Here is a 25,117-nt window from a genome sequence, read left to right as displayed (position 1 = left end):
GATGTGACCTTGGGGAAATCACTTGATCTTTCTCTCTCAGCTTCCCCACTTGTGAAATGAAGGAGTAATTCATGCCAACCTCACAGAGGTGCTATGAGGTGGAATTCATACATGTTTGTAGAGCATTCTGAGATGCTCAGACTGAAAGCACTATGGAAATGCAAATTATTATCAGCTGTATTCAACATTGGTGGGCATGTTGGAAATGGATAGGTGAAGAACATCAGCAGGACTCTCTGCAAAGCCTGGCATAATTAACGCTATTCTGTTTCTTTCCCTAGTGCAACTCCCTACACCCCAGGGGCTGCTGGCGCGACTCCTGGTGAGTAGACCATGAGAATAGGTTTTCTGTGGAATGGGACAGTTAACTCTACAAATTGGTTTTGTAGCTAGATGCTTGACTTAGGCTGAGGAATGTGTATGACTGGGTCTCTCTCTCTCTCCGGCCTCTCCTGAGACACACTGTCCTGCATCCTCCTACTAGCTAGAATGCTTTCTTCTTCAGGAAGGCACTGCAGTAGAAGCAACAACTCTCTTGGATTGTCTCCACAATGAGTCTCTGAACTATTCCCTCCCTCAGGAACAAACTGGTATTGTGCTGACAAAACTTAGCCTGTTCTTTCTCTCTCATTGACAGGTAGTAGCCTCATCCCCTTATGAAAGAGAAGGACACGGATGTGCTGCCTTGCAGTTACTAAAGGCCCTGCACCAAACTGTCCATGCAGCAGTGGGTCAGATGTGGGTAGTAAAGATCCCATCTCTGCTGCAGTACATTGAAGGTAAAGTGTTAGTTAGGAGGAGTGTGGTCCATGGAGAATAGAAGGGAAGCCAGAAAATGCAGCTTCGTATTGACGTGTGTTGTGCCATTCCTGTTGCAGTACGTGGGAACAGTGGGGAATTGAAATGGGGCTTCTAGGCCCACACTTTTCCTTCCTCTGGATAACTGTGAACCACTGAGGCCAATTCAAACAGGGCAGAATCAGGCCAGGAAGGTTTCAGCTGAATGGAAATGTCACAGCACTTTCCCCCACACCTTTGCTAGGTTATTTTTTGGGAAGGTCAATACGCATGAAGCTGGAGGTTAGTGAAAGATTTTGGGGTTACATATAGAGTCTGATTTTGCAAATGGACTTTTTCTGAAAATTAAACCCCATGCTTACTTTCAAGGGGGATTCAATTAAAAAACCCATAAGAAACCTGTGCCATAAAAGCTAGGTTGGCCAAGTGGGTGCCCTAGGGAGAATCTAGGTATTGTGGGCCTAATAATGTCTTTCACCAATTTTACAGTGGTATGACTCTATTGACCTCCATGGAAAAAACCCTTCAGTCAGCGCAGGCTGCGTCTACACGATGGCGTTATGCCAGCAGAGCTCCAGTGACGTAGCTGCACCTGTCTAGTCTCTGGGGAGCAGGACAGACCCTAGGTGCAGCACAAGCCCGCTATGTTTCTCATGAACGTTGAACCCCCCAATGGACAAGCGGGTTTGATATTCCAAAAAAGATTTTAAAAAATGAGCTGTATCTTCCCTCCTTGCTGCGGCTGTACAGAGTCCCCAGCACTACACTGTGCCGCCATTAAAGAAGGCTAGGTTAGAGCTGGACACTCAGAAACAGGGCCAGATTCTCAGCTGATGTAAATCAGTATAATTCCATTGACTTCAGTGAAGCTACACCGATTTACATCCAGTTCAGATCAAGTCCAGAATCTCTGATTCTGCAGGAAAAGTTTGTATTCCTACTAAACCCAGTCTTCTGATGTGCTGAAGAGTTTTGTGAGGTGCTCAGCACCCTCAGCTCCCATTCAAGTCAAGAGGAATTGGGAGTGCTCAGCATCTCACTCCTGGTGGGTTGACGGACCCTGAATAAAAATGCCAGCAGGGTACGTAACATCTGACGAAGTGAGCTGTAGCTCACGAAAGCTTACGCTCCAATAAATTTCTTAGTCTCTAAGGTGCCACAAGTCCTCCTTTTCTCTTTGTGGATACAGGCTGAGACGGCTGCTACTCTGAAACAGGACATTTTCTGTTGGTCCAACAAAGAACGTTGGCGCAGGTCCCTGTGACGGCGCAACGACTCACCCCTGCAGCGCCTCCTGCTGGCCATCTGGGAATTAGCTCTTTCCAGCACAGAGCACCCTCTGCAGGCCCGTGTCCCTCTCAGACCCCGGTGCCCTTTTTACCCAGGGTGCTGCACCCTGGCAGTACCCCCTCAGTCTCTATGGGTCTCCCTTCTCTGGGGAACGCCCAACCCTCTAATCCCCACCTTGCCTCAGTCTGGGCTACTGCGCATCATCATTATCAAGCCCCTGCACCTTGGGGCAGATTGCAGTGTAAGAGCCAGTCACCACAGGCAAGGGGGTTTGGGTCTGCTGCCTTTCCCTGCAACCCAGTACCCCTATGGGCTTTGGACCAGGCCCGATAGCCTGGGGAGTTGCCAGCCTAGAGCTTCCCTGCTCCTCTGGCCTTTCCCCAGCCCAGCCCACCCTCATTCCCAGTACCCTTTCTGCAGGCAGGCCCTACTCCCTTCAAAACTAGAGAGAAAGACCTTCTCCTACTGGCCCACGGCCCTCTTATAAGGGCCAGCTGGGCCCTGATTACCCTGGCTACAGCTATAGCTGCTTTCCCTGTCAGCCCAGCTCTTGTTAATCCCTTTCATAGATTCATAGATATCAAGGTCAGAAGGGACCATTATAATCATCTAGTCTGACCTCCTGCACAATGCAGGCCACAGAATCTCACCCACCCACTCCTGCGAAAAACCTCTCACCTCTTTCCCTCCTACAGCCCTCGCCCAGGGCTGTTTTAAGCCCCTCAGGACAGGAGCAGGGTGACTCTCCCAGAACCCAATAGGTACAGTCCCATTTCGCCTTGAAAGCCCAGGTATGTTACAGCTTGGCAGACCAGGAGTTTTAGAAGGACTGATTGCAAAGGAGATACCTGGGATGACTCTTCTTGCTAATCTAGGTGACATTATTGTTTTGCCTCCTGCTTTATAGGAAACACAGAGAATTCCCTGGACCATGCACGGTGGGAGCACATGCTGCTTCAGGTAGAGGATGGCTTTCAGATGTATTGTCACAGTCCTCTCTTCCCCCTCCAAATATATCAGCTGGGGAAAAAATTAATGATAAATTATTCATTATAAGCAGAGCTGGTCAAACCATTTCATTTGCAACTTTTGTTCAATTAAAAACGGCCTTTTTATTTTCATGGGACATTTTCAAATTTTTCAGGGTTCTTTTTTTTTTTTTTTTTAAACACACACACAAAAAAACCCCAAAACAAAATAACCCCAACCCAAATAGAAAATGTTTAGTTTTTTGAAACTGAAGCTGATTTTTTTTTCCAGTTGCTTTGCTGTTTGTCTCCTTCTCACAGCCCCCCCCCCCCGCTTTTCAATCACAAAGTGGAAGAGGGGGAAAAAAGCACGGGGATAAGGGATAAAGGGAAGGAAATGGGGAAAACAAAGAATTGAATAATGGTCATTTTTGATTTTGAAAAGCAAAATATTTTTGTGTTTTCACTTTTCATTTGTATGTTGAAAAATCAAGAAAACAAAAAAATCCCACTTGTTTTGTGAAATGGCCTTACTATTGTTCAACCAGCTCTAGTTATAAATCCCTCTGTGTTACCCCTGGGAACAACACAAAACTTAACCAGAAACCCAGCATGCTAATGGTGCTAATGCATCACTGGGGGACGTCTAAAGGATTTTTTTTCTATTTGCCACTCAAAAGAAAACTTGCTCTGAGAAACCCAAAGAGGAAAAGAGACAAGACAAGGTTTGGTGTCTGTATCTCATGGAGAAGTCTTTGTGGTCAGAAAGAGCTCTTTACAGCCTCATGTAAATCCAGACAAGGAAGATTTTTATGGCGAGGGCTGAAAATGAAAGGAAAGGACCTAGTGACAAAGAAGCCCCAGAAGGTTTGGAGTTCCATTTGGGGTTGGATTACACTCTAAAATTTCCCATTCCAGATCCAGCCTCATTTGAAATTCTTTGGGCTCCAAAATCAACTAAGATTAGGTTCTCTTGTGAGGTTTCTGATATTTCCTGGCTGCTGTTCAAAAGTTGGGCCTGAAACAGCAAAGTGCTGAGAGTTACTAACCTCTGGCTGACTTCAATGGGAGTTGAGGGTGTGACCCCGGGTCCTTTGGGTACCCACTGGCAGAGGCCACAGGAGTGCATAGGGTTCCCAGGATTCCCTGGATCTGATCTCTATATCATCAAAGGGTGTCATGTAAAGCCTTTCCTAGATGCCTGTGCCACACTGCATAATCCTCATAATCATTGCTCAGTGACTGGATGGATAATATCTAAGGCATTATGGTTGTCTACTGAAATTGATGCTTTGAAGGTCTGTGCGTTGGGGCAGGTCACCAGAAGGTGATAAAGAAGTTTCTTTCAGGCAGAAGATGCTTAGCTGCTTGAATGGCTGTATGTAGACTGAGTAATTATTCACAGTGAATGCTAATCAATAGAGCAAAATTCTAATCAAGTGATTGCAAGTCTCCAGAGGAGATTCGAGACAAGAAAAACAAACAAACAATAGGGGGTACCCTGTTTACAAGCAGACAATGGATGCTTGGAACTATATCTGGAGGTCCAGAGGTATCCTGCACCAGGTATCCTTCACCTATTGGACAAATTGCCAACTGGCTTGTCTTATGAATGGAGGATCACATTTGGTCTGGGTGTTTCCTGCTGGGAGAGAGATTTGGGGGAGCTATCCCTTGTGAGACAGGGGACTGTTTGGTTCTTTAAGTTGAAGCTCTAGAAGTGTGTTAGGATTTTATTTTTATGTAACCATTTGTGTACATTAATTATTCTTGCTGCTTCTCAAATCTCTGATCTTGGTGAATTAAACTCTACTTCTTTTCACTGTCAATGTATCGAAGTGTGTGAAATGGAGCGGTGATGCTGAGGTGAAACTGGTAAGGTGGTGTGTAGCAAACCTCTGAATTCTGTGAGTGTCCAGTGGAACAGGGGCTGGACATTCTGGGGATGTCCAGAGGACGAGCGGTTGGAGTGTACTGATTGCTTATCTGTGGAAGGACAGTGGATCCTGGACGGGGTGAGAAGGGTGTGCTTGTGTTTCCTGTGACTGGCAGAGTCAGGAGCTGACACTTGGCAGGTACAGAGAAGGCTTCCTCATGCTAAGGGCAGGTGGTAGTGAGGTCCCTCACAACCCTGGGTACCTTGGGAGGTGTCATAAAGGGTCCATAGCACTTCAGAGAAGGTGCCTGGTCCTTCGTAGTCCAGGGCCCTTTGCTCAAAGTTGACTAGAGCCATCGTCCATCCACTGGAAAATCACTCCTCGATGGTCAGATGTCTTGGCTCCATCTCATTCTCCAATTCACTGTCCATCTGGGTTTGGGGACTGAGAGGAATCCTCAGGCAAAGGTTCAAGAACAAGAGGCAGAGGAAGTCTGGGTTGTCAATGTTTATAGTTCTCAATAGGGAAATAATCTTCCCAGGACACCTGAATATTGGAAAGTTTACAACAGAACAAGGAAGCAAAAACCAACCAACCAAACAAAACCCCAAACCCCACAACAGCCGACCATCTGCTTTAACTCTGGTTTTACACGCAGTTCCTAAGAACATCTCTGGAGATGATAGATGACAGTGCCTGGAGCAGCCAGATATCCCTTGAGTTGAGCTGGCAGATGGCCGGCTATGCCAGCCCCTCCAAAGAGAAGGTTTGTTCTCTGTTAAGGTTTAGTTTCTAGTTACTTTCCCCTGAAATTCTGATTGGAGGGCTGCATAAGGCTTCTCTCAAGGTTTCATTATTTGATATTTTATTCTGCGTATAAAATTTGTTTGTACTTATTCCCTGCTCTCTTGCCCCCCTGCCCTTCCAATATTTGCTTGGACAGGCTGCTTGTCTGTACTGTATTGTTGGTTCTCTGGCTGGGCTAGACGATGGGATGTTTCTGCAGCATGGGTGCTTGGACTTGGCTTCTTGTTCCTTCCTGAGTGTTGCTGAGCTGGGTCTGTACTGACAGGCACGTTGTGTTTCTGATATCCCAGGGCTGGTCTCTTTCTTTCAGAGTTTCCTGTATAAGGCGCTAGGAACGTCCTTAGCAGCTTGTCAGGACCTGGTCCATGTTAAATCACAGATTCATACACTTCTGACGACAGCAGATTATATGGAAGCCCCTGAGAGACAGGTGAGGCCTCTGTCCCTCTCCCCATTTTACCAAGTAATCCCTGAATGCTCCCTGTGGGGCTCAGCTCTGAGTTGGCCTGGGACAGATGCCATTTTGCTTCCTATCCTCTTGATTGCTATTTCACTCAGCGCCCACTCCCCATGTGTCTCAGGCCTGATTGGCACTTTACACCACTTTGGGTGAAAGGAATGGACTCGTGGGCTCTATCAGACACCTGGTTCGATCCTAACCTGTATTTCTCTTGGGTGACAGGGAGTCGTTTCCATCCTCGCAGTCTGTGCTGCGAGCCACTTGGACCTCACCTTGAAGGCACTTCAGGAGTTTGGGGCTGCAATGAGCCAGGTTAAGATTTCTGGGTTCGTCAGCCGCCTGAAGGTAAAGGAGCCAGGGGGTTCTCTCAAACTTCCTCTCCCTCTAAAGCAGGGGCAGCAGCCCCGCGGTAGTGTCTGCTCCGGTCAGCTAGCATTGTCCCCCAGTGTATGCGTTCCACGTGATGCCTGCCGTTAAGCAGACAGGAGCATGATGTGGAGCTGGGGTTCTCTCAAATGATTTTTACCGTCTGATGTCTCATGGCTTGAGCGCCCCTCCCATGCACAATGTGTGGGAACTACATCAGTTGCTTGCATGGAAAAGCATTGAAGGTATTTTTAGCTGTTTTTTATTCCAGGTTAGTAGCTGGAAATGAGGAGGTGTTGCAAGCAACATGTGGCTAACCAACCCGCTTTAGGTAGACCACCAGTGGTCTACGGATGACAATTAGGGAACCTCTGATTTAGAGCAGTGGTTCTCAACCTTTCCAGATTAGTGTCCCCCTTTCAGGAGTCTGATTTGTCTTGTGTCCCCCAAATTTCACCTCACTTAAAAACTACTTGCTTACAAAATCAGGCATAAAATTATAAAAGGGTCCTAGCACATTATTCCTGAAAAAAAGACTGCTTATTTTCCCATTTTTGCCCTAGAATTAGAAAATACATCAACTGGAATCTAAATATTGTACCTGCATTTCAGCGGGCAGTATATAGAGTAGTCTAAAGAAGCCATTGTATGAAATTTGAGTTAGTAACTTTGCAAGTGCTTTCTTTGTTGTCTGCTGTAAAACTAGGCAAATATCTAGATGAGTTGATATACCCCCTGGAAGACCCCTGCAGACCCTCAGGGGTACAGAAGTCCCCCTGGTTGAACACCACTGATCTAGAGGATAGAGCAGGAGACTAGGCCTCTGGGCTCCCATTGCTGGCTCTGCCATTTACTCACTGTGCAGCCTTAGGCAAGACATTTAGCGCCTGATCTTGTACCCACCAGTGTCAATGACTAAGCTCCCGTGTACTCCACTGCTGTCGGTTCAGCCTTTTTCGGCTCTCTGGGTCAGAGTTACCCAGTGGGAATGATGGCGATGGGGTGGCGAGTTCTATGGGCTCAAGGTGCCCGGGCTCCAGCAGTATTCAAGGCTTGGGGGCCCGGCTCCACCAATGTTTGATTCATTCCAAGGCCAAATGAATCAGAAGAACTTGTCTCTAGTGATGTTTCCTATTGTCTAGGATTACCACCATGGGACAAGAGGCAAGACTCGCCGCACCCTGATGCTGACATACAGCAACGTGGCTGTCCATGCTCCAAAAGAGCAGCTTCTCTCCCGAGTAGAGGCAGACATCACAGGGAACGTCCTTCACCATTACAGAACCAGTTGTCAGGTAAGAGCCTTTGCATGACAACTGTGAGGGGCATTACCCTGAAGTTATAGAATTGCCTCTGAGTTTATAGAGAGAGGGCTTGTATTTTCTAAAACTCTCCTTTGAGCAATAATTTGTCACATAACTGAAATTTAAAACTGTAATGGATGGAGCGTGAGCTGTCACATGTTGTATCACTTTTGTTGCTCTTCTTTGTGTTTTCTCTAGTTTTTCTATATTCTTCTGAAATTCTGTCGAGCACAGCTGCACAGTAATTCACACGGAGTCACACTCAGGCTATTCAGAATAACACTCTAACTCCCCTAATATGTATGTGTATCTAGCTCTATCTTTTTCTAGCCAAGAGAGAATGGTGCTAACTTGTATTTAGTTTCTTTGCTGTCACTCTGTTTCTTGGACTCACTACTTCCCTTCCCTCTTCTCTGTCGTCTTGTTTGTCTGTGTGCTCGTTATTTCTGTTCCCTAGGTGTCTGACTGCTGGTACTGACTCTCCTCTCAGTGCAACCTCTCCACGTCACTTTGCCATTCAATTCTGCCCTGTCTAAGTGAGAATCTCATTTAGCCTTTGTCAAAAAAGTTGATCACAGTTGAACCAAACGGATATCTTCCAGAAGTTCACAAATGCAAATATTCCATAGGATGGCCCCTGATCTTGACCTCTGCAAAACACCCCCTCTGGATACATTTCCTGCCTTTTGGAAGATTTAACAATCATGATTTCTCTCTGCTCCATATTCACCAGCCAGGCCATTTTGAGGATGTGTGTTATGTGGGACTATAGACATTGCTAATAGCTGTTTTGCATTTTGTTTTTCAGGTGCTGGGCATTGCTCTTACAAACAAGGTAAATTCTAAATAATCTGCCCTCAGCTCTTGCCTTTTCTATCCACAAGTTGCTTGTTTAAATTGCACAGAGCTTGATTTACATCAAGCAGGAGTCCTGGCTGCTCTGGTGTAAGTGGCCCTGGATTTCTTTCATGAACCTGGGTTTTCTCTTCTTCTGAGGTGGGTGCAGAGCCAGGGTCCTCTGCCTTCTTGGGTCTGTGGACACCTCTCTCCTCTCCTGGGGCTAGATTTAATTCCTGATCTTTATCTTCTGGACTCTGGTTCTTCTCTCCGTTTCTCATCCACATCCTCTTGTTTCTCCTTCTGGATTATGTAGGACATGCACCTAAAATTAACCCTCATCCAGAATGTCACGGAGATTAGCTGTGCCATTTTGGAGACCAGAGACTCCCAGGAGTTCGAATTCTCTTACAAACTGGAGCTCCTTGGCTACATGCTGGTGAGTGATGAGGAGCTTTGAGGACTGAAGTACAAAGGAGTTTGTTGTAATGTCATCAGACTGGGTTTCCAGGTAGATGTTGTTTTATCCATTGGCTGTGACTCTACCACTGCAGTCTCATGAGCTACCTGCACGGCACCCAGAATGCTGCTGGGTCCACTCTGAGCTTGGCAGGGATGCCGACCTATTGTGGGCTGTAAGTGGCAGGAATGGCTTGTGTCTGGGGAGTTACCTTTCTGTCCTCCGTATAGCCTGCAGATGGCCCTACGGTCCATTTCTGAGGCAGAGAGCCTGCCGAGCACGGTGTCTGTTTATTACAGACCTGGCATATGGCCCTGTTTCAGGGTGTGAGAGGAAAGCCTCTCTGCCTTTCAAATCCATTTCCCATTTTTTTTAATTTCCCTATTCGTGCATTTCAGGACTTCATTAAAAAGGAACCACTGGATTCCCTGGCATCTCCAGTTCGCTACAAGGCAATTCTTGCCATTAGACATCTGAGGTAGGCTATTTTCTGCCATATTTCCTGGCACTGTGATGTCGGCTTTGTTAGTTCATGAGTGCCAGGTTGGGAGCAGTTTGATGCCTGCCGGGTTTGGCTCACATGCTGCTCACCAGCAGAACTTTAGTTCTTGAGGGTTTGAATGTGTCCATTTGGAGGTTTGTGCTTGAAAGACACAAACTTGGAGGTTGTGGGGCATGCAGTCCAATGCAGGAGAGTTCAGATGGGGAGGGAGGTGTCTGGCTTGCTGGCAGGGGGAAGGAAGCTAGTGGGTTTCTCTAAAAAGGGGACTTGAAGCTTTAGCTTTACTTCTCAATGAGCCAATACTTAATAGAGGTGCAAAGAGGTGCTCAGCTGCAAAGTGAAGGGTTGTTTGCATTTAGGGTTTTAGATTGAGACAATCTCCAGTCATTGGACCCATTTCTTTTACTTGGAGCTGGTACTGAGTCTAATGCATGACTTTTCTCTCTCTCTCTTTCTTCTGCCAGCAAACTCAAACCATCTTTGACCTTGAAGGAAAACCGTGAGCTCCTTCACCAGTGTTTCAAAAGTTTGTTTCCCCTCCCTCCCCTGGAGAAGATGATGAAAGAGACAGCAAAGGATGCTCTGCCTATACAGGTACGTGACAACAATTCTCCTCAGGCACCATCCACTGTATTTCTGCCCAGCAGGCACTGGGTGATGGCAGTCACACATGGCCTCCCTGGCAAGGTTATGGTTAGCTTTCCCCAGCCCCCAGTCGTCCCCCCTCCCCACACACACACAAATTATCTGTGCTGAGCCTCACTCCTTCTCTTCTGGTTTCAGTCACTGTACGTAGAGTCCTTGGAAGCCCTTGGCAAGCTAATGAAGACTTTGCTGGAGGAAGAACCAACCGCACACTGGTTCCAGGAAATGTTTCAAGTGAGTAGACCATTGAACCATGGTGAAGATTGTTTGTTGTTGTGTTACTGCAGGGAAGAGTCAGAGATTTAGGGGGTCAAGCTTCAGTTGTGGAGGAATTTTCCACAGTGGAGTGAATTGTCGGGGGGAAAAAGCACCAAATTCTTCCTGGGATAAGCAGGCATGTGCCCCGCTGAAATCCACAGAAGCTATGCCATTTTATGCCAGGGCTGGATTGGGACCAACTTCTTACAATGTAGTTGACACTACTTGGACCGGCAAGAAAATCACCACTGCAGTAGCCAAATCCAAGAGAACCAGTTGAAACTGATCACTTCTTCAAAGAGGAATTCATTCATATTGAGTTAAGCCCTGTGTATGGAAACTCATCCAGAGGAGACTTCCTCTTCCTCAGACATCCACGTACACAGACCCAGGTTCATCTCTCATGTAACTCCTTTGTCTTCAATCACTCAGAGGTGAATCTGGTCCCTGGCACTTCCATTAGACATGTAATTCCTTCGCTCCATGGAGGTCCGGTGCTTTGGAGAGGGATTTTAGTGACAATTAAACCTGTTTAAGAGGAACTTTTGGGAGGGATTTTCTGGTACTAACTCTGTCCATTCCCCTGCTCTACCAACAGCTACTAGAGACATGGCTCCATTCAGAGAAGGAGTGGGAGAGAGAAAGGGCCTTGCAGGCCACCATTCAGCTTCTGACTGCCTATCAAGAGACAGTTCATAGCACAGTGAGTATAGCCTTCCTCTTCCTTGAGCTGACTTCCCTGCTTATATCCGATCTGACACTCAACGCAAATGCATGAAAAAAGCTTCCAGGGCAGCAGCTGGGATCTCAAAGTGACTAAGATCCGTCTGCTTCCATAAGAGAGAGGTTTACACAACAATGCTGTGACCACACTCTGGGCAGACTGCAAGAAGTAGAGGGCAGACAATCCCCCAAACTGATGGCTTATTCTAGAATTACATGCACCAACTCAACAGTAAAAGAGCTTCCACCCTAGTTTACAAAATGCCAAACACGGTCCCTTTTGGCATTCCAGACCTAGTCTCCCATCTAAACAGCCCAGTCTAATATAGTGAGGGGTTACTGAAAACCTGATTCACCATATGTGAGGTTCACCCATCATAAAGGACCAGATGCTTATCCCCAGGTCAAGGTGAATCTCAGGTCTTTCCCAAATAGCATGCTGCCAGCCAATCCTTAATAACGAAATTGAAGATTTCTTCTTAAAAGAAAGAAGAGAGTTACAAATGGTTAAAAGATCAATATCCATACAAGTGACTGTCAATGTTCATAGCTCAGGATCACAACAGTGATGGAATAAACTGCTGGCTTGTACAAGTCTCTCTGGAATCTTCCCAACAGATCAGAATCCAAAGGCAGCTTAGATGTAAAGACTGTTAGTTTTTCCATGCATTTTCCAGGTTCTTTCAAATGGTGATTTGGAAGCTCTCTGTCCTATGGCTTACACTTTCCCTGTTCAAAGTTTCAGCAGACTAAAGATGACAGGATGAGGCCCGAGCCTTCTCTTTTCTAGCTATTCTAGCAGGCTGACAAGCCTACCTCACAAAAATGGTTACATCAGGACCTTCCCCCGAGAAAGACTAGGCAATGCAGATCGCCTCCTGTACTTTGCTTTGAAGCTAATCTTCTATTTCCTGTGCATACACAGTAAACTAGTTACTCATTCGCATAAGGTGATTAGCTGTTCTTCCATTATAACACAGAGAGTTAAGCTGAAGACAATGTAGAAATTATTAGTTTCCTGCAGTATCTTACATCTTTGATTTTAAGGTTAACTGAACACCTTGCATACATAATGAAGACCTGAAAGGGAATGAGCATCGACAAGCTAATTTGGTTACATTGTGAAACTTCTAACCGCGTATAGATCAACACAGACAAATAGACTTAGCATCTATTGTTCATTTTTGAATGAGTTGAGGATTGCTAGTCTAATCCATCTCTTTGAAATTCACATGCAAGTGAACTGTCTTGATACAGTGGAAGTGCCTCTTGTTAAGTTATTATGGGTCATACCCAGGTTGCCTGGTCTGCCAGTGTCACAAATGCATTCTTGGTTCTTATGCTCCCAGGGTGGTAAAGGAAAATTTCTATTTAACCAGCTAAGAACATAAAACATAAGAATGGCTAACCTGCCTCCCGCAAAAGAATGGTTCATCTGGCCCAGTATCCTGTCTTCTGACTGCATTGTGTGAAGATATGCTTCCTTTAGTTTGTTTTAAACCTGCTGCCTATTAATTTCATTGGGGGACCCCTCAATCTTGTGTTAGGTGAAGGGCTAAATAACACTTCCTTATTGACTTTCTCTACACCAGTCATGATTTTATAGACCTCTAGCATATTCCCTCTGAGTCGTCTCTTTTCCAAGCTGAAACGTCGCTCTTTTTTTAATCTCCCTTGGGTGAGAAGTTATCCCATAGGCCTAATTTTTGTTGCTCTTCTCCGTATTTCTTCCCATTCTAACACATCTTTTTTGAGATGAGATGACCAAAACTGCACGCAGTATTCAAGGTGTGGGGGTCCTGTAGATTCCTATCGTGGCATAATGATATTTGCTGTCTTCTTATCGATCCCTTTCCTAAGGGTTCCTAACATGTTGTTAGCTTTTTTGACTGCATGTTGAGCGGATGCTTTCAGGGAACTGTACACAATTACTCTGAGGTCTCTTTCTTGAGTGATAACAGCTAATTTAGACCCCATCCATTTCTATGTACAATTGGGATTATGTTTTTCAATGTGCATTACCCAGTACAGTACAGGAATCAGGGGCACAATGTTACCAGATGTGCCTGTTACTTTGGGGTAGGCTCATTGATTAGGGTTACTCTTCTTGGGGAGGGTGTCTGTAATTATATTGATGTGCTGCTTATGTCACTTGTGTGTTCATATGGAGCTCTACTCCTTCCTTCTGCAAGTGCCCTCCCAATGGAGCTACCCTGCAGGCCCTAGGTTCCCCAGGGCTGGGTTCCTCCAGCCCTAGAACTAGATAAACACGCACGCACGTACGCTCACACTAGCAGAGCAAGTCTGAGCGGACCAGGTCAATCAGCCCTCTCCAGCTGATCCTCTCATATGTCCCTGTACTCAATGGGCTGGGTTAAGCAGCACTTTCAGCTGCTCCCCTCTTATGTGCCCCAAGTTTAACACATCCCTATCCCACTTCCACATTACAATTGTACTGGTAGTAACCCACTTCATGAGCAAACCCCACAGTATTTTTGGGCGCTACCGGGACCTTTAGCTTAGGTAAAAGAAGGGTTGCTGCAGAGTAAATGGGGAAAGTGGAAAATACAGAGTAAAATTTGGAGAGCGAGAGAGAGGGAGAGAGAAGCAACCAGCTGAACCATAAAAGTTATTTATTGAATCATAGTGATAACTACACAAGGAGGGCTAAACAAATATAATGGTTACATTTGAAAGGTTAATACCTGAGGAAGAAAAGAAAACGGAGGGGCGAGGGGGGGCGGGAATCTCATCCACTCCATGAGGCTTGAACTGGGTGGGGTTCCCAGGTAATGGTGGTAGCTCAGGGTCCTGAGTGCTGGAGACAGGCAGAGCCCCCAGCACAATCAGTCAGGTAGCCTGTTTCCTCTTGTTTTTTCCTACCCCCCCCCCCGATGTTCTGGTTTAACTTGGATTTTAACTTGAAGAGCGGTCAGTTTGGATGAGCTATTACCAGCAGGAGAGTGAGTTTGTGTGTGTATGGGGGTGGGGGGGATGTGAGAACCTGGATTTATGCAGGAAATAGCCCAGCTTGATTGTCATGCACATTGTGTAAAAGTTGTCACTTTGGATGGGCTATCACCAGCAGGAGAGTGAATTTGTGTGGGGGGGTGGAGGGTGAGAAAACCTGGATTTGTGCTGGAAATCACTTTAGATAAGCTATTACCAGCAGGACAGTGGGGTGGGAATAGGTATTGTTTCATATTCTCTGTGTATATATAAAGCCTGCTGCAGTTTCCACGATATGCATCTGAGGAAGTGAGCTGTAGCTCACGAAAGCTTATGCTCTAATAAATTGGTTAGTCTCTAAGGTGCCACAAGTCCTCCTTTTCTTTTTGCGAATACAGACTAACACGGCTGTTACTCTGAAACCAGTCAGGAGATGGAATCCCAGTGGAACTGATGCAGAGTTTGGGTCTATACATCAGAACCCTTACTTGGGCATAGGTAGGGGGTTTTGTAGAGAAAATACAATGGTTCAAGGGAGAACACTAGATTTGTTTATGGGTAAACTAATGGGTTTTCAAGGGTTTTCTTTAGGCTAGACAATAGGAGCTGATCACTCTTGGCTATGGGTGGTGGTTTTTTCCAGGGAGCTCACAAGGCAACTAGGCTGCTTCAGTATTTTAGGATAATAAAGATTTATTACTAGAATTGGTCTGATAATTGCTGAGCTAGGTGTGTGCAGGCATAGGTTCATTAGCATCTGGAGCAGGGATTCCCATGATGCAATGCGTCCCTGCTTTTCTGGTCCCAGAGTTCAGTGCGGTTCTCTGTTCCTCATTCTTCATGCTAATTCCTATCCCATCTTTCATGCAGATGAGGCTAGGGGAGTTGTCTCTGTTCTTCATTCTGTATGCAAATGGAGATGTCTTAATCTTGTCACCCTTCTCAGGAGGGGTGTAGGTGTGTCTCCCAACACCCTTCATTGTTCTCTGCAAGCCTTTTCTCTGATGGGTTTTGGTTCAGAGACTGGTGGGGGCGGGGGGTGTCTTTCATGAGTCAGACAGGCTAGATACTGTGCCCTGGTTCCCCAAAAAACACAGAGCTGACTGGTCTGAACAATAAGCATGGCAAGTGAAGTCTAGTCCAACTGGAGACCATTCATTCTTCGTTCTTTGTTCTTTTTTCATTAGACTCAGGGAACTTTTGATCAGTTTGGATCTCTGATTGGACTAATAGCACCATACAGCTGTGATTCGCTGGCCACGTCCCGTCAGTGGGTGGTTGACTGTATCCGCTGCCTTCTCTGTATACAAGGTGAGGAGACCATTAGCAGGTATAAGGAATTCTTCACCTTCTTTCGCTGTTGTAATGTCCATTTGTCTGCCTATCTAGTTCTTTCTGTCCTGTCTGTTGTCGCTTAGATAACAGAATGGTGGGCATCTTGTAAATACCTCATTAGAAGAGTAGATTCTGATATGTAAAGAGCCTAGCACACTTTTGGGAACTGTACAACTAATAAATGGTCTGCATACAGGTAGATAAGGGCTAAATTCCTTAGGGCTTGTCTACACAGGGACAGTAAGGAAAGTTAATCCAAATGAACTAAAGGTGTACATTTCAAGTGCATGAGGTAAATGGCATTAAACACATGTGTGGATGCTCTGATTCTGAATTAAAATGGGCCTTATTAATTGGAGTGAATTCCATGAATGAAACTAACCTGAATGAAGGCCACTTTAATTCTAAATAAGTGTGTCCCCACAGGTGTTGAATGAAGTTTAACTAATGCATTTTGAAAATGAATGGGGATTAGCTTTCTTGAATATCGCCATGGAGACAAGCCCTTGGTACTAAACATTTTCATTCTCTTTACCCTGCCACTGGCTGGATTGGAGGGGTTTCCTGGAATAATTCCGTAAACAAAAAGTTCTTCCAGCAGCCCTCTGGCATGAGCATTCCGAGCTACTGGAGTAAGTAGAGGCCATTTTTCCCCTTTGTGAAAGAGTAGGATATTCTTTTCACCTAATGCTTAGATGTTAAGGGATAGAGCTTGGTTATCGTTTAAGGCCATTTCCAATGAGGGTGACCAGACAGCAAATGTGAAACATCGGGACAGGGGGTGGGGGGGTAAGAGGAGTCTATCTAAGAAAAAGACCCCAAAATGGGGACTGTCCCTATAAAATCGGGACCCCTGGTCATCCTATTTCCAATGATTCTTAATCAGTCCTAAAAACAGTGTTGGTGATTCAGAAACAGAATAAGGGACTCCAACCTTTGAATGTACAACATAGTAATCCCAGCATTGTTTAGAAGTGACTGATGATGAGCCTGGGTTTCTTGCCAAAGTTTTTTGTCTATCCCCGTCTCTTTTACAAGGAGAGTTTGGTGGAGGGATTCACCTCTAAACTGGAACCTCTGATCTACCTGCATGAGTTGTACTTGAAGAGGAGCTTAGATGTAAATAGTGAGAGCAGAGAGACTACTGAAACCAGACACACACACAAAGCTGCTCCAAGCTGAATACAGTGCTTGTTCAATCCTGGATCATTCACAATAACATACCACTACTGTTAACGTTCAGACATTTTCGGGTGTAATCCCGACTCCATTCCAGTCAACAGGAGTTTTGCCATTGACTTCAGTGGGACCAAGATTTTACACTATGCTGATGACAACATAGCACATGGATCCTCCCGTATGAAGATCCATGCAGTAGGGATTCAGTTTCCTTAATCCTTACAGTACTTTTTCTCCTTTTCTCCACTCCAGGCCAGTCCATAAACCTGGGCTCAGCAGAGGAGGAGCTGAGATGTCTCCGTGAAGCACTAAGAGCTCCAGACCCCGAGGCTCTGTTTCAGGCATCTTCCAAAATGGCCAGGGTAACGGACTCAAAAAGCTTGTGCGGATGTGCGAGTGACCGGGCACCGTTCATTTGACATTTGCTCTTTCATGATGCCTTTCCGTACTCGGAGCGAGCTGTGGGAGCGGGGCGTTGGCTGCTAGTAACCAGCAAGATGCTTTTCATAGATGTGTGCTCTGAATGCCACGTAAAAACCAGATTCCACAGAACGTTGCACGCCCATGAAAATGCGCACGCGGATGCACACGCATGTACCTATCCAGCAGGGCCAGCTCTTGCTTTTTCACTGATCCGGAGCGGTGAAGCACAAAAAATAATGAAATAAAAGAGCCCCCATGCCGCCCTAAGATTGGCCGGAACACGGCCCCTTGCAATCTGCCGCCCCAAGCACGAGCTTCCTCGGCAGGTGCCTGGAGCTGGCCCTGCCATCCAGCCATCCAGGAGAAAAACTGTGTTAGTGGAACATCAAGCTGAGAAACCACCCAGGATTCATTCCGTCACCTTGTGGGTTTGCCTTCGCCGATATTTGTGTGCATGCCTCTCTTGACTGACTTCTATATGCTGTAAAAAGATGCAGTGTATGTAAGAGACTACAAAGGGAAACTTACCTCCTGCCTATCCAGTACAATGTTGTGCTAACTATGCAACAGAGTCTTTGCCTCTAACCTGATATCATTAGTGTAGAATACAAAAATGTAGTCTATAGACTAGAGAGAGAATTGTAATCCCAAATGGCGAGCTAGACAGGAGGCTAATTCACCATTTGCTGATGCAGGTATATCTTTTTTTCCATTTTTAAAAGTGCTGGAGCCAAACATCATGGCGGTCTCTCCTGTTTTTGATTTGTTCCCAGGTTGTTAGTGAGTACTTTCCCTCCGAACAGGCCACAGACTTTATTGCAGCCACATTGGGTGGTCTGCTGTCTGCTAGCCCCACCTGTGCCACGGCAGCTGGACTATGGATGAAGATCATCCTGAAGGAGTGTGGAGATGCCATGCTGGACAAGGTAAAACTGGGAACTGGAGAGCTTTTCTGCCTAAACTCTAGGCTTTTTGATCTTTGCCCTCATGTGTAAGGAAGAAAAATCTTGCTGTTTCTCCCCCTCGGACATAGAGTCGATTCCATCTCTGTTCCTATCCTAAGATAGGCAATGGCAGAATCAATAGCAGTAGACCGAGATAATCCAAGGGAAAAGGAAGATGGTTGGTTCTTTATTGGTCTAGCTTGTTGCCACAGTATTCAGCCAAGAAAGGCTTGAGAAAACAGACTCTAGGGAAAATACAAGAAGACAGAATGACTGGCACTTGGAGACCTCCAGGTATTAGGAGGCCTATGGCTAAGGGCTACATGGATTAAAAAGAGCACTGGGCTATTGCCACCCTCTTGCCAGGTTTCTGAGCCTGGCCTCCAGCCCGAGCAGGAACAGCTCCACTTTTAGCCCCATGGTGCAAGCCCCACAGGCCCAGGTTGATCTGAGCTCTGAAACTCACTGCTGTGGGATTTTTTTGCTGTGTAGACCTACCCTTTAAGAAGAGAAGGAAGGAGGGAGAAAACTCTAGTGTCTTTGGGATCCACTATTTATATGCCTTATTCTGGAGCCCAGTACATCAGGGCTAGATGAAAGGAGCACTCCACAAATCTTCTAACAAGGCTGGTGAAAGGCCTCAGGACAGGGAACCCTCGCAGCAGAACTGCCATGTTTGCACAGTGTTTTGAAGATGTGAAGGGCTAGGAATGAATATGAGAGGTAGTCACCTGTTGACAGTCCCAGGCATTTACACACTGTCTTTAAAGCACTTGCATATTTTGTGCTTGTGGTTGTTGATGAGCTCTGCATTCTTCGAGGGAAATGGTCAGATTTGGCTGCTTAAATCACACCTGTAAAATCTGGGCAAGCAAAGCCACCTTTTGTGCATGTGAACTGGTTTATGTAATGCATAGCTGGGCACCACCACATTAAATTACCTGGTATGTCTATGTGTGTGTCAGTGTTAATTTTTACAGCCGTGTGTGGGCAATTTGTGTGGGTTCAAGTTACGCAGACGTATTTGAACATTTGCTTCTTGAAGTGAGGCATTTCTAAAAAAGCAGCAAATGGCTAAATAAAGGTTTTGATTCTGTAGAGTGAATGGAGAGAAAGAAAAAGGGACATTTCTTTCTGGTTTTGTTCCTTCCAGGTGCCAGATATCCTGGCTATACTATATCGCCACATGCCTACTATCCAGGAGGGCAGCTTGAGGCAGTTCCTGGTGGAGGCAGTGTCCATTCTAGCTCACCATCACCAAGAGGCAGTGATCTCCAGCCTCCTCAGCAAACGTCTGCCGATGGACAGGTATAAACCGCTACCTATTGCATTCATCTTGGTAAAACATGGATCCCACAGCTTTACTAGGAGATGTAGGGCTTCATTTAAGCCGCAAACAGTTTGGGATCATTCCTAAGGGTTAATAGCCTGGCTCTTTCTGCAGGAAGGTCCAAGAACATGTTAAGGTGGGGTGCGGAGAGAAATTAAGTGTCATTCTGTTTCCATTCATGAATAGCTCCTTTGACATCCTAAAGATCTATCTTTACTGGTATAACTGGAGTGTATTGTTGGAAACATCTACCTCTCTAGACGCCTGAATTGAGCTCACTCTGGAAATGAGCAGTGGCTGTTGGTTTCCTGGTAGCATGACAGCTTCAGGTGCAAATCCCTGGCTGATTGCAAAGACTAGGGCCAATATTATCATCAGACCTCTGCTTGGTATCAGTGAGGGTGTGGCTGCTAGAGCAGAGTTGCCATCCTTGGTACTTAAAAGTGGACTGGAAGCATATCCATCATTTCATTTCAAGATCCCTAACTGAGGTATCAGTTATCAGTGCTGGAATCTAAGACCATAAGAACAGCCATACTGGGTCAGACCAAAAGGCCATCTAGCCCAGTAGTCTGTCTTGCGACCGTGACCAGTGCCACATGCCCCAAAGGAAATGAACACAACAGGTCATTGTCAAGTGATCTATCCCCTGTTGCCCAGTCCCAGCTTCTGGCAAACAGAGGGTAGGGACGCCATTTGTGAAGGGGACCTAGGATGGCCATGAACATTCGTTCTCAAAGTTGTATGTCCATCTAGTAGGAATCTGGCTTTTCTTTCATCCACTTGCCTTCCAAACCCTAGCTCTTTGGGAGCCACATGCTCATGATTCCATATTGACTGGGAAGTGGAGAAAAGAGGAAGTGAGGTTGGCGCTCTGTGTCCTGTCCTTCTGAAGTCTAGTATTAATGGTTAGGCTGCAGGAGGACTAGGTCACTTAACTTAGTTCTGTAACTGGAAACTCAATATTTAAACATGAGGAGCATTAAAGGAGGACAGGACTCCTAACTCTCTCATCATAGGCAAGGAGAACATTTGGTCTTTGCTAAAATATGACACATTCAGGGTGAGCCACAAAAGTGTCCAGGGCTCACCTGTAACTTCTGTTAAACTGCAGTGACACCGCTGAGCAGTGGAGATCTCTGGGGGGAGACCCCTTGCTTGCCACTCAAGTCCTACGAGCCCTAATGGAGAAGATAAAGACTCCAACAAGAACAGAAGGCAGCATCACCTCAGAGACCGAAATTGACAGGCATTTGGCAGCTGCTGAACCTCTCTTAGTAAGTTAGATGGCAGACACGTCTTTCAGGCTTTCCTGTGCCCTGCGATAATCCTGCTGATGGAAAGCTGGAAGTGTGGTATAATATTGCTGTGTGGGCACTTCTCCTCTGATGGACTGTTTCCCTGAGTCCAGCTCTGCTGCCTGTGGAACAAATACGGCAGCTTTAGATACGTTACTGATTTACTTCATACTATCTGGCCATTAGAAAGTCTTTGGAGCAGGTTTCTTTGCAAATCTTCCTTTGGACTCACAGCATGCCTTGGGAGGTCATACACATTTGTACAGATGTGGGAAAGTGAGTCACGAGTTAAGCAAGTTGCTCGCTGTCATTCAAGTTACTGGCAGAAGGGAGAATTTCGTACAGCAGATATCAGACGGGGAGAGAGGGTGTGATGGTGTTGGGAAGAGATCTCCTTTTTTACCATGCTCTCCTTTCAGGCAACATGTGCCATCTTTGAGGTGGTGTCAGCCCTGCAGTCGAGCAAAGCTGTGCGGGAACTGCTCCCAGAGTTGTTTCCTGTTCTCCTGCAGCAGGTCAGCCAAACCCTCGGACAAAAGCTGCCTTTGCCAACGAGAAGCAGCCCGAGAGAAATCCGAAAAGGGCTACAACTTACTGAGGGCAACCCTTGCCGGTAATTAGAAGGAAGGGAGAGAAACCAAGAGAATTCCAGGAGAGTTGTGTGACGCTCCCCAGGAGTTCCCAGGGTTATGAGGCACCTTACCACCACGTGCCTTTGAAGTGAGGAAGTCTTGTCTGTGCCTGCTGTGGGTCAGTTCCCTAAAACGACCAGGCTCTGGCAAAACAAACACTGCCACCCAGGCCTCCTCAGACCTCAGTCTCTTTGTACAGGTTAATGACAGGCACACACCCACCCCCGAGTCCTCTGACCATTCCGTATAGTGTCCAGCCCTTTATCCACTGAACTCCCACAGAATTGTCAGGCCTGCTGTTCCCAATGGAACACTACACACCCGTTTATTACTTCTTCTTTAGACTCTGTACTCGATACTTAGACTCTGTACTGCAAAACACACAGCACTTAGATATATTTCTAGTGAAAACAAGAAGGGAGATTATCAAAGAACAGAGATTCCAGTGACCGTCAGTAAGAATGCAAGCAAAAAATGGTTACATTTCAAATGAAATCATAACTTGCTCCTAGAAACTAAACTTAACCAAGAGGTTAACCTCCTGTCTAAAGATGTTTCTCACCCAAAGTTCTCAACCAAGCCTGATTGCGACCCCTCTTTCATGAAGCAAACTCGCAGTCCATCTACTTCCGAAGTGAAAGATGTCCCCCAAATAGACTAGAGCAAACCTTTGATGTGTACCCCCAAATTGGGTCCCCACCCCCTGTCTACTTCCTGCTATTTTTCTTTCTTTAAAGTTCTCACAGTCCTTCTCAACTGAATGTACATTAAGCATGTAGGGTTCACATGTAAACAAACAGATGGATAAACATTTCTTGCCTGAAAGAAAACCATTTTGTCACCTTTCCTGGTGATTAGTCCCGAGACACAGATCCTAAGAATGTAATTTTCAATGCATATCCATGACTCTTTACACAGCATCTGTACATGCATTTCACAATGATATTGGTGACATGGGCTTTTATTTGAGACTCATGGGGCAATCTTTTAGTGAACTAGAATGTACGTACCAGGTCCCTCGGCACCCACTCTGTGCCCCTCGCCAGTTAACACTAAGATTCCTGAGTCCTCAGTTGACTTCAGCTCTGGTAGCACATTAATGTACATTTCCCACCAATCTCACAACATGATTAGTTTCTCTTCTTGTTGTGTTTCTTTATTCCATGCCAACAAGGTGCTCAAATTACAGACTTCATGGTTTTATAATGTCTCTGAATTTTCCTAGGAAACCAGGATCTCAGCTCTCTTCACGGATGGGCAGCACGTATCAAATAAACATAAGGAAGTACTATTTCACACAACACACGGTCAACCTGTGGAACTCATTGCCAAGGGATGTTGTGAAGGCCAAAAGTATAACTGGGCTTTTTTTAAAAAAAGACTTAGATAAGTTCATGGAGAACAGGTCCATCAATGGCTATTAGGCAAGATGGTCAGGGATGCAACCCCAAGCTCTGGGTGTCCCTAGGCCTCTGACCGCCAGAAACTGAGACTGGACAACAGGGATTGGATCATTTCATGATTGCCCTGTTCTGTTCATTCCTGCTGAAGAAGCTGGCATTGACCACTGTTGGAAGAGAGTGTACTGGACTAGATGGACCATTGGACTGGCCCAGTAAGGCTGATCTTAGGTTGTGGCCACAGTGGGTCAGGTTTTCAAGATGGGTGCCTCAGTTTTGTCCACAAAACTTGAATTTGTTCAGATGGATGGGTACCTAGCTATGTGATTGCTGGCGCTGCAGACACGAGTATAGATTCTGCTCATGCTGTTGGCCCATGTGCAGGCCCATTTTAGGTACCTATATGTGACGGGGTGGTAGGCTGTGCCCCGGCCTCTTCCATGGACACAGACTGCTCCGAGTCCCTCCAAAGTGTTCTAGGGATGCCTGCTCCTGAGATCCTGGTGGTAAGGGCTCTGATGACTGTTTGACCCCAACGGATGATCTTAAGTCACCTTTACGCTTGACCTTTCTTTTCTTTCTCCTCCCTCTTGTCTATACTTTTGTGTCTAGGTTTCTCCAGACCCTTTACATATATTTCCTCTTTACCTGGCCCTTCAGGTTTTATTTCCACCCTCCTGGGCCTCCATACCTGCCTTGGTGTTCCTGTTAGAAAGGGATTCCAGTCCATGCCCAGTAGAAGGCAGTGGGGCAATCCATCCACTACCGCTACATGTTTCTGCCTAAACTTCCCCTTAATTTTCAGAGTCCTTAAAATTGGGCAGAATTTCTTGTCCCATGGACACTGGGCAGAATTTCTTGTCCCCATGGACCTGGTATTCAGTTTTGATCCTACCTCTGGGAAGTATCCAGTGGGGTTTCACTAACTCCTGCCTGATTAGCAAACAGGATGAAGCTGTGTCCATTAGTCCCTTTGGTGGCTCCTCCCTACCCAGACCGATACGGTAGGTACTTTCTTTTTTCTTTCCTACCTGGGAGTCTTGTCCCAACCACAAAACTGGGCAAACCCACAGTCCATTTTAGGACAGTCTCTTTTTAGATGTCCTTCACGTCCATGTCGGAAGCACACTGTAGGCCAAGCTCCCACTACAGTTCCTTGAGGCTCCTCCCTCTTCTTCTTGCTGCCCTTCCCAGCTGTAGGCACTCTGGTCCTTCTCAGATCTAGTCCCTTAAACCACTGACTCACTCTGGGAATGTCCGCCTCTGTAAATTCCTCTCACTTTAACTGTGGGGTCCAGATGAACTGGCTGGCGCCACAGAACCCATCCTCGGATATGCTCAGGGAGACTCTGAAGAAACTTCCAGAATCATGCAGTCCATGATCTCCCCCACAGTCTGAGTATCTGGCCTTACCACTGAGTGGCCCAATCTTTTAATTCCTGTCCAAATGCACAGAGGCATAATCCCTCAATCCATCTTTCAACTCTACATTTCTGGCAGTACTTTTCTGTGGACAGGCCCCACCTCGTCCAGCATGGCTGCCTTAATCATGTCATAATCTCTTGCCTGCTCATCACTAAAAGCCCTGTATGTGCTTCCCCGGTTAAATAGGGTGTCAGTTGAAGGGCCCACATTGTTCTGTCCCTAGGAGGTCTCACTGCTGCTCCTTGAAGAGTAACCAAAAACACATCGGGGTTGTTCACAGGTCCCATTTTACAGTCTGATCTCCTGTTCCTGGTTTCCATTTCCTGTCACAGGACTCACCAAACTTTGGAGGAGTTGTTGCCAGACCTGGGCTTGCTCCCGTATAAATTCCTGATGGCTCTTTTGCTGTTAAACCTACCAGGCAAGGAAAGGCTGTTTTTCTGCCTGGTGGGATTGTTGGAAGGTCTGTCGGGTCTTCTACACCAGTGGTCTCCAAACTGGGGTGCACGGGATGATCCCGGGGGGAGCGTGGCATTAGTAGCGCCGCCGGACAGCACTCTGCCGTTTTTTTCCTTCGGCGGCAGCTCTGCACGTCCAAAGCTGGTGCTCCCCTTTGGCGGCCCGCCTGCGGTAGGTCTACCATCGGTGTCGCGTCTGCGGCAGGTCACCCTGGGGGTGCGTGAGCCAAAACGTTTGGAGACCACTGTTCTACACCAGCAGTTCTCAACCGGGCCGGTTTTAGCGGGTCTGCCAAGCAAGGTTGGCTTTAGACTAGCTGGGGCTCAGGGCAGAAAGCTGAAGCTTTGAGCCCAGCCGGGCTGGAGCCCTGAGGCCCAGCACCTGCACTAAAGCCCTGAGCCCCTGCACCCTGTGGGGTTAATCCAGAGCCAGGAGCCCCAAACTCTGA

General features: G+C 46.4%; 1 protein-coding gene across 1 annotated transcript; it reads left to right on the top strand.

Moving 5' to 3' along the window:
• Positions 1-5,666: 5,666 nt before the first annotated feature.
• Positions 5,667-24,463, top strand: LOC311510450 (maestro heat-like repeat-containing protein family member 2B; the record flags this gene model as incomplete). The annotated part of the gene is made up of 12 exons (XM_084610115.1): positions 5,667-5,699; positions 6,051-6,170; positions 6,423-6,545; positions 7,709-7,861; positions 8,679-8,705; positions 9,024-9,146; positions 9,566-9,645; positions 10,134-10,263; positions 10,453-10,548; positions 11,171-11,275; positions 17,955-18,107; positions 24,434-24,463. The coding sequence occupies 12 exons, from the start codon at positions 5,667-5,669 to the stop codon at positions 24,461-24,463; spliced, it is 1,173 nt and encodes a 390-aa protein (XP_084466241.1).
• Positions 24,464-25,117: the final 654 nt, after the last annotated feature.

The sequence above is a fragment of the Lepidochelys olivacea genome (assembly GCF_965140295.1).
Source record: "Lepidochelys olivacea isolate rLepOli2 genome assembly, chromosome: 20".
Taxonomy (NCBI): Eukaryota; Metazoa; Chordata; order Testudines; family Cheloniidae; genus Lepidochelys; species Lepidochelys olivacea.
This window is presented reverse-complemented; position numbering and strand designations above follow the sequence as displayed.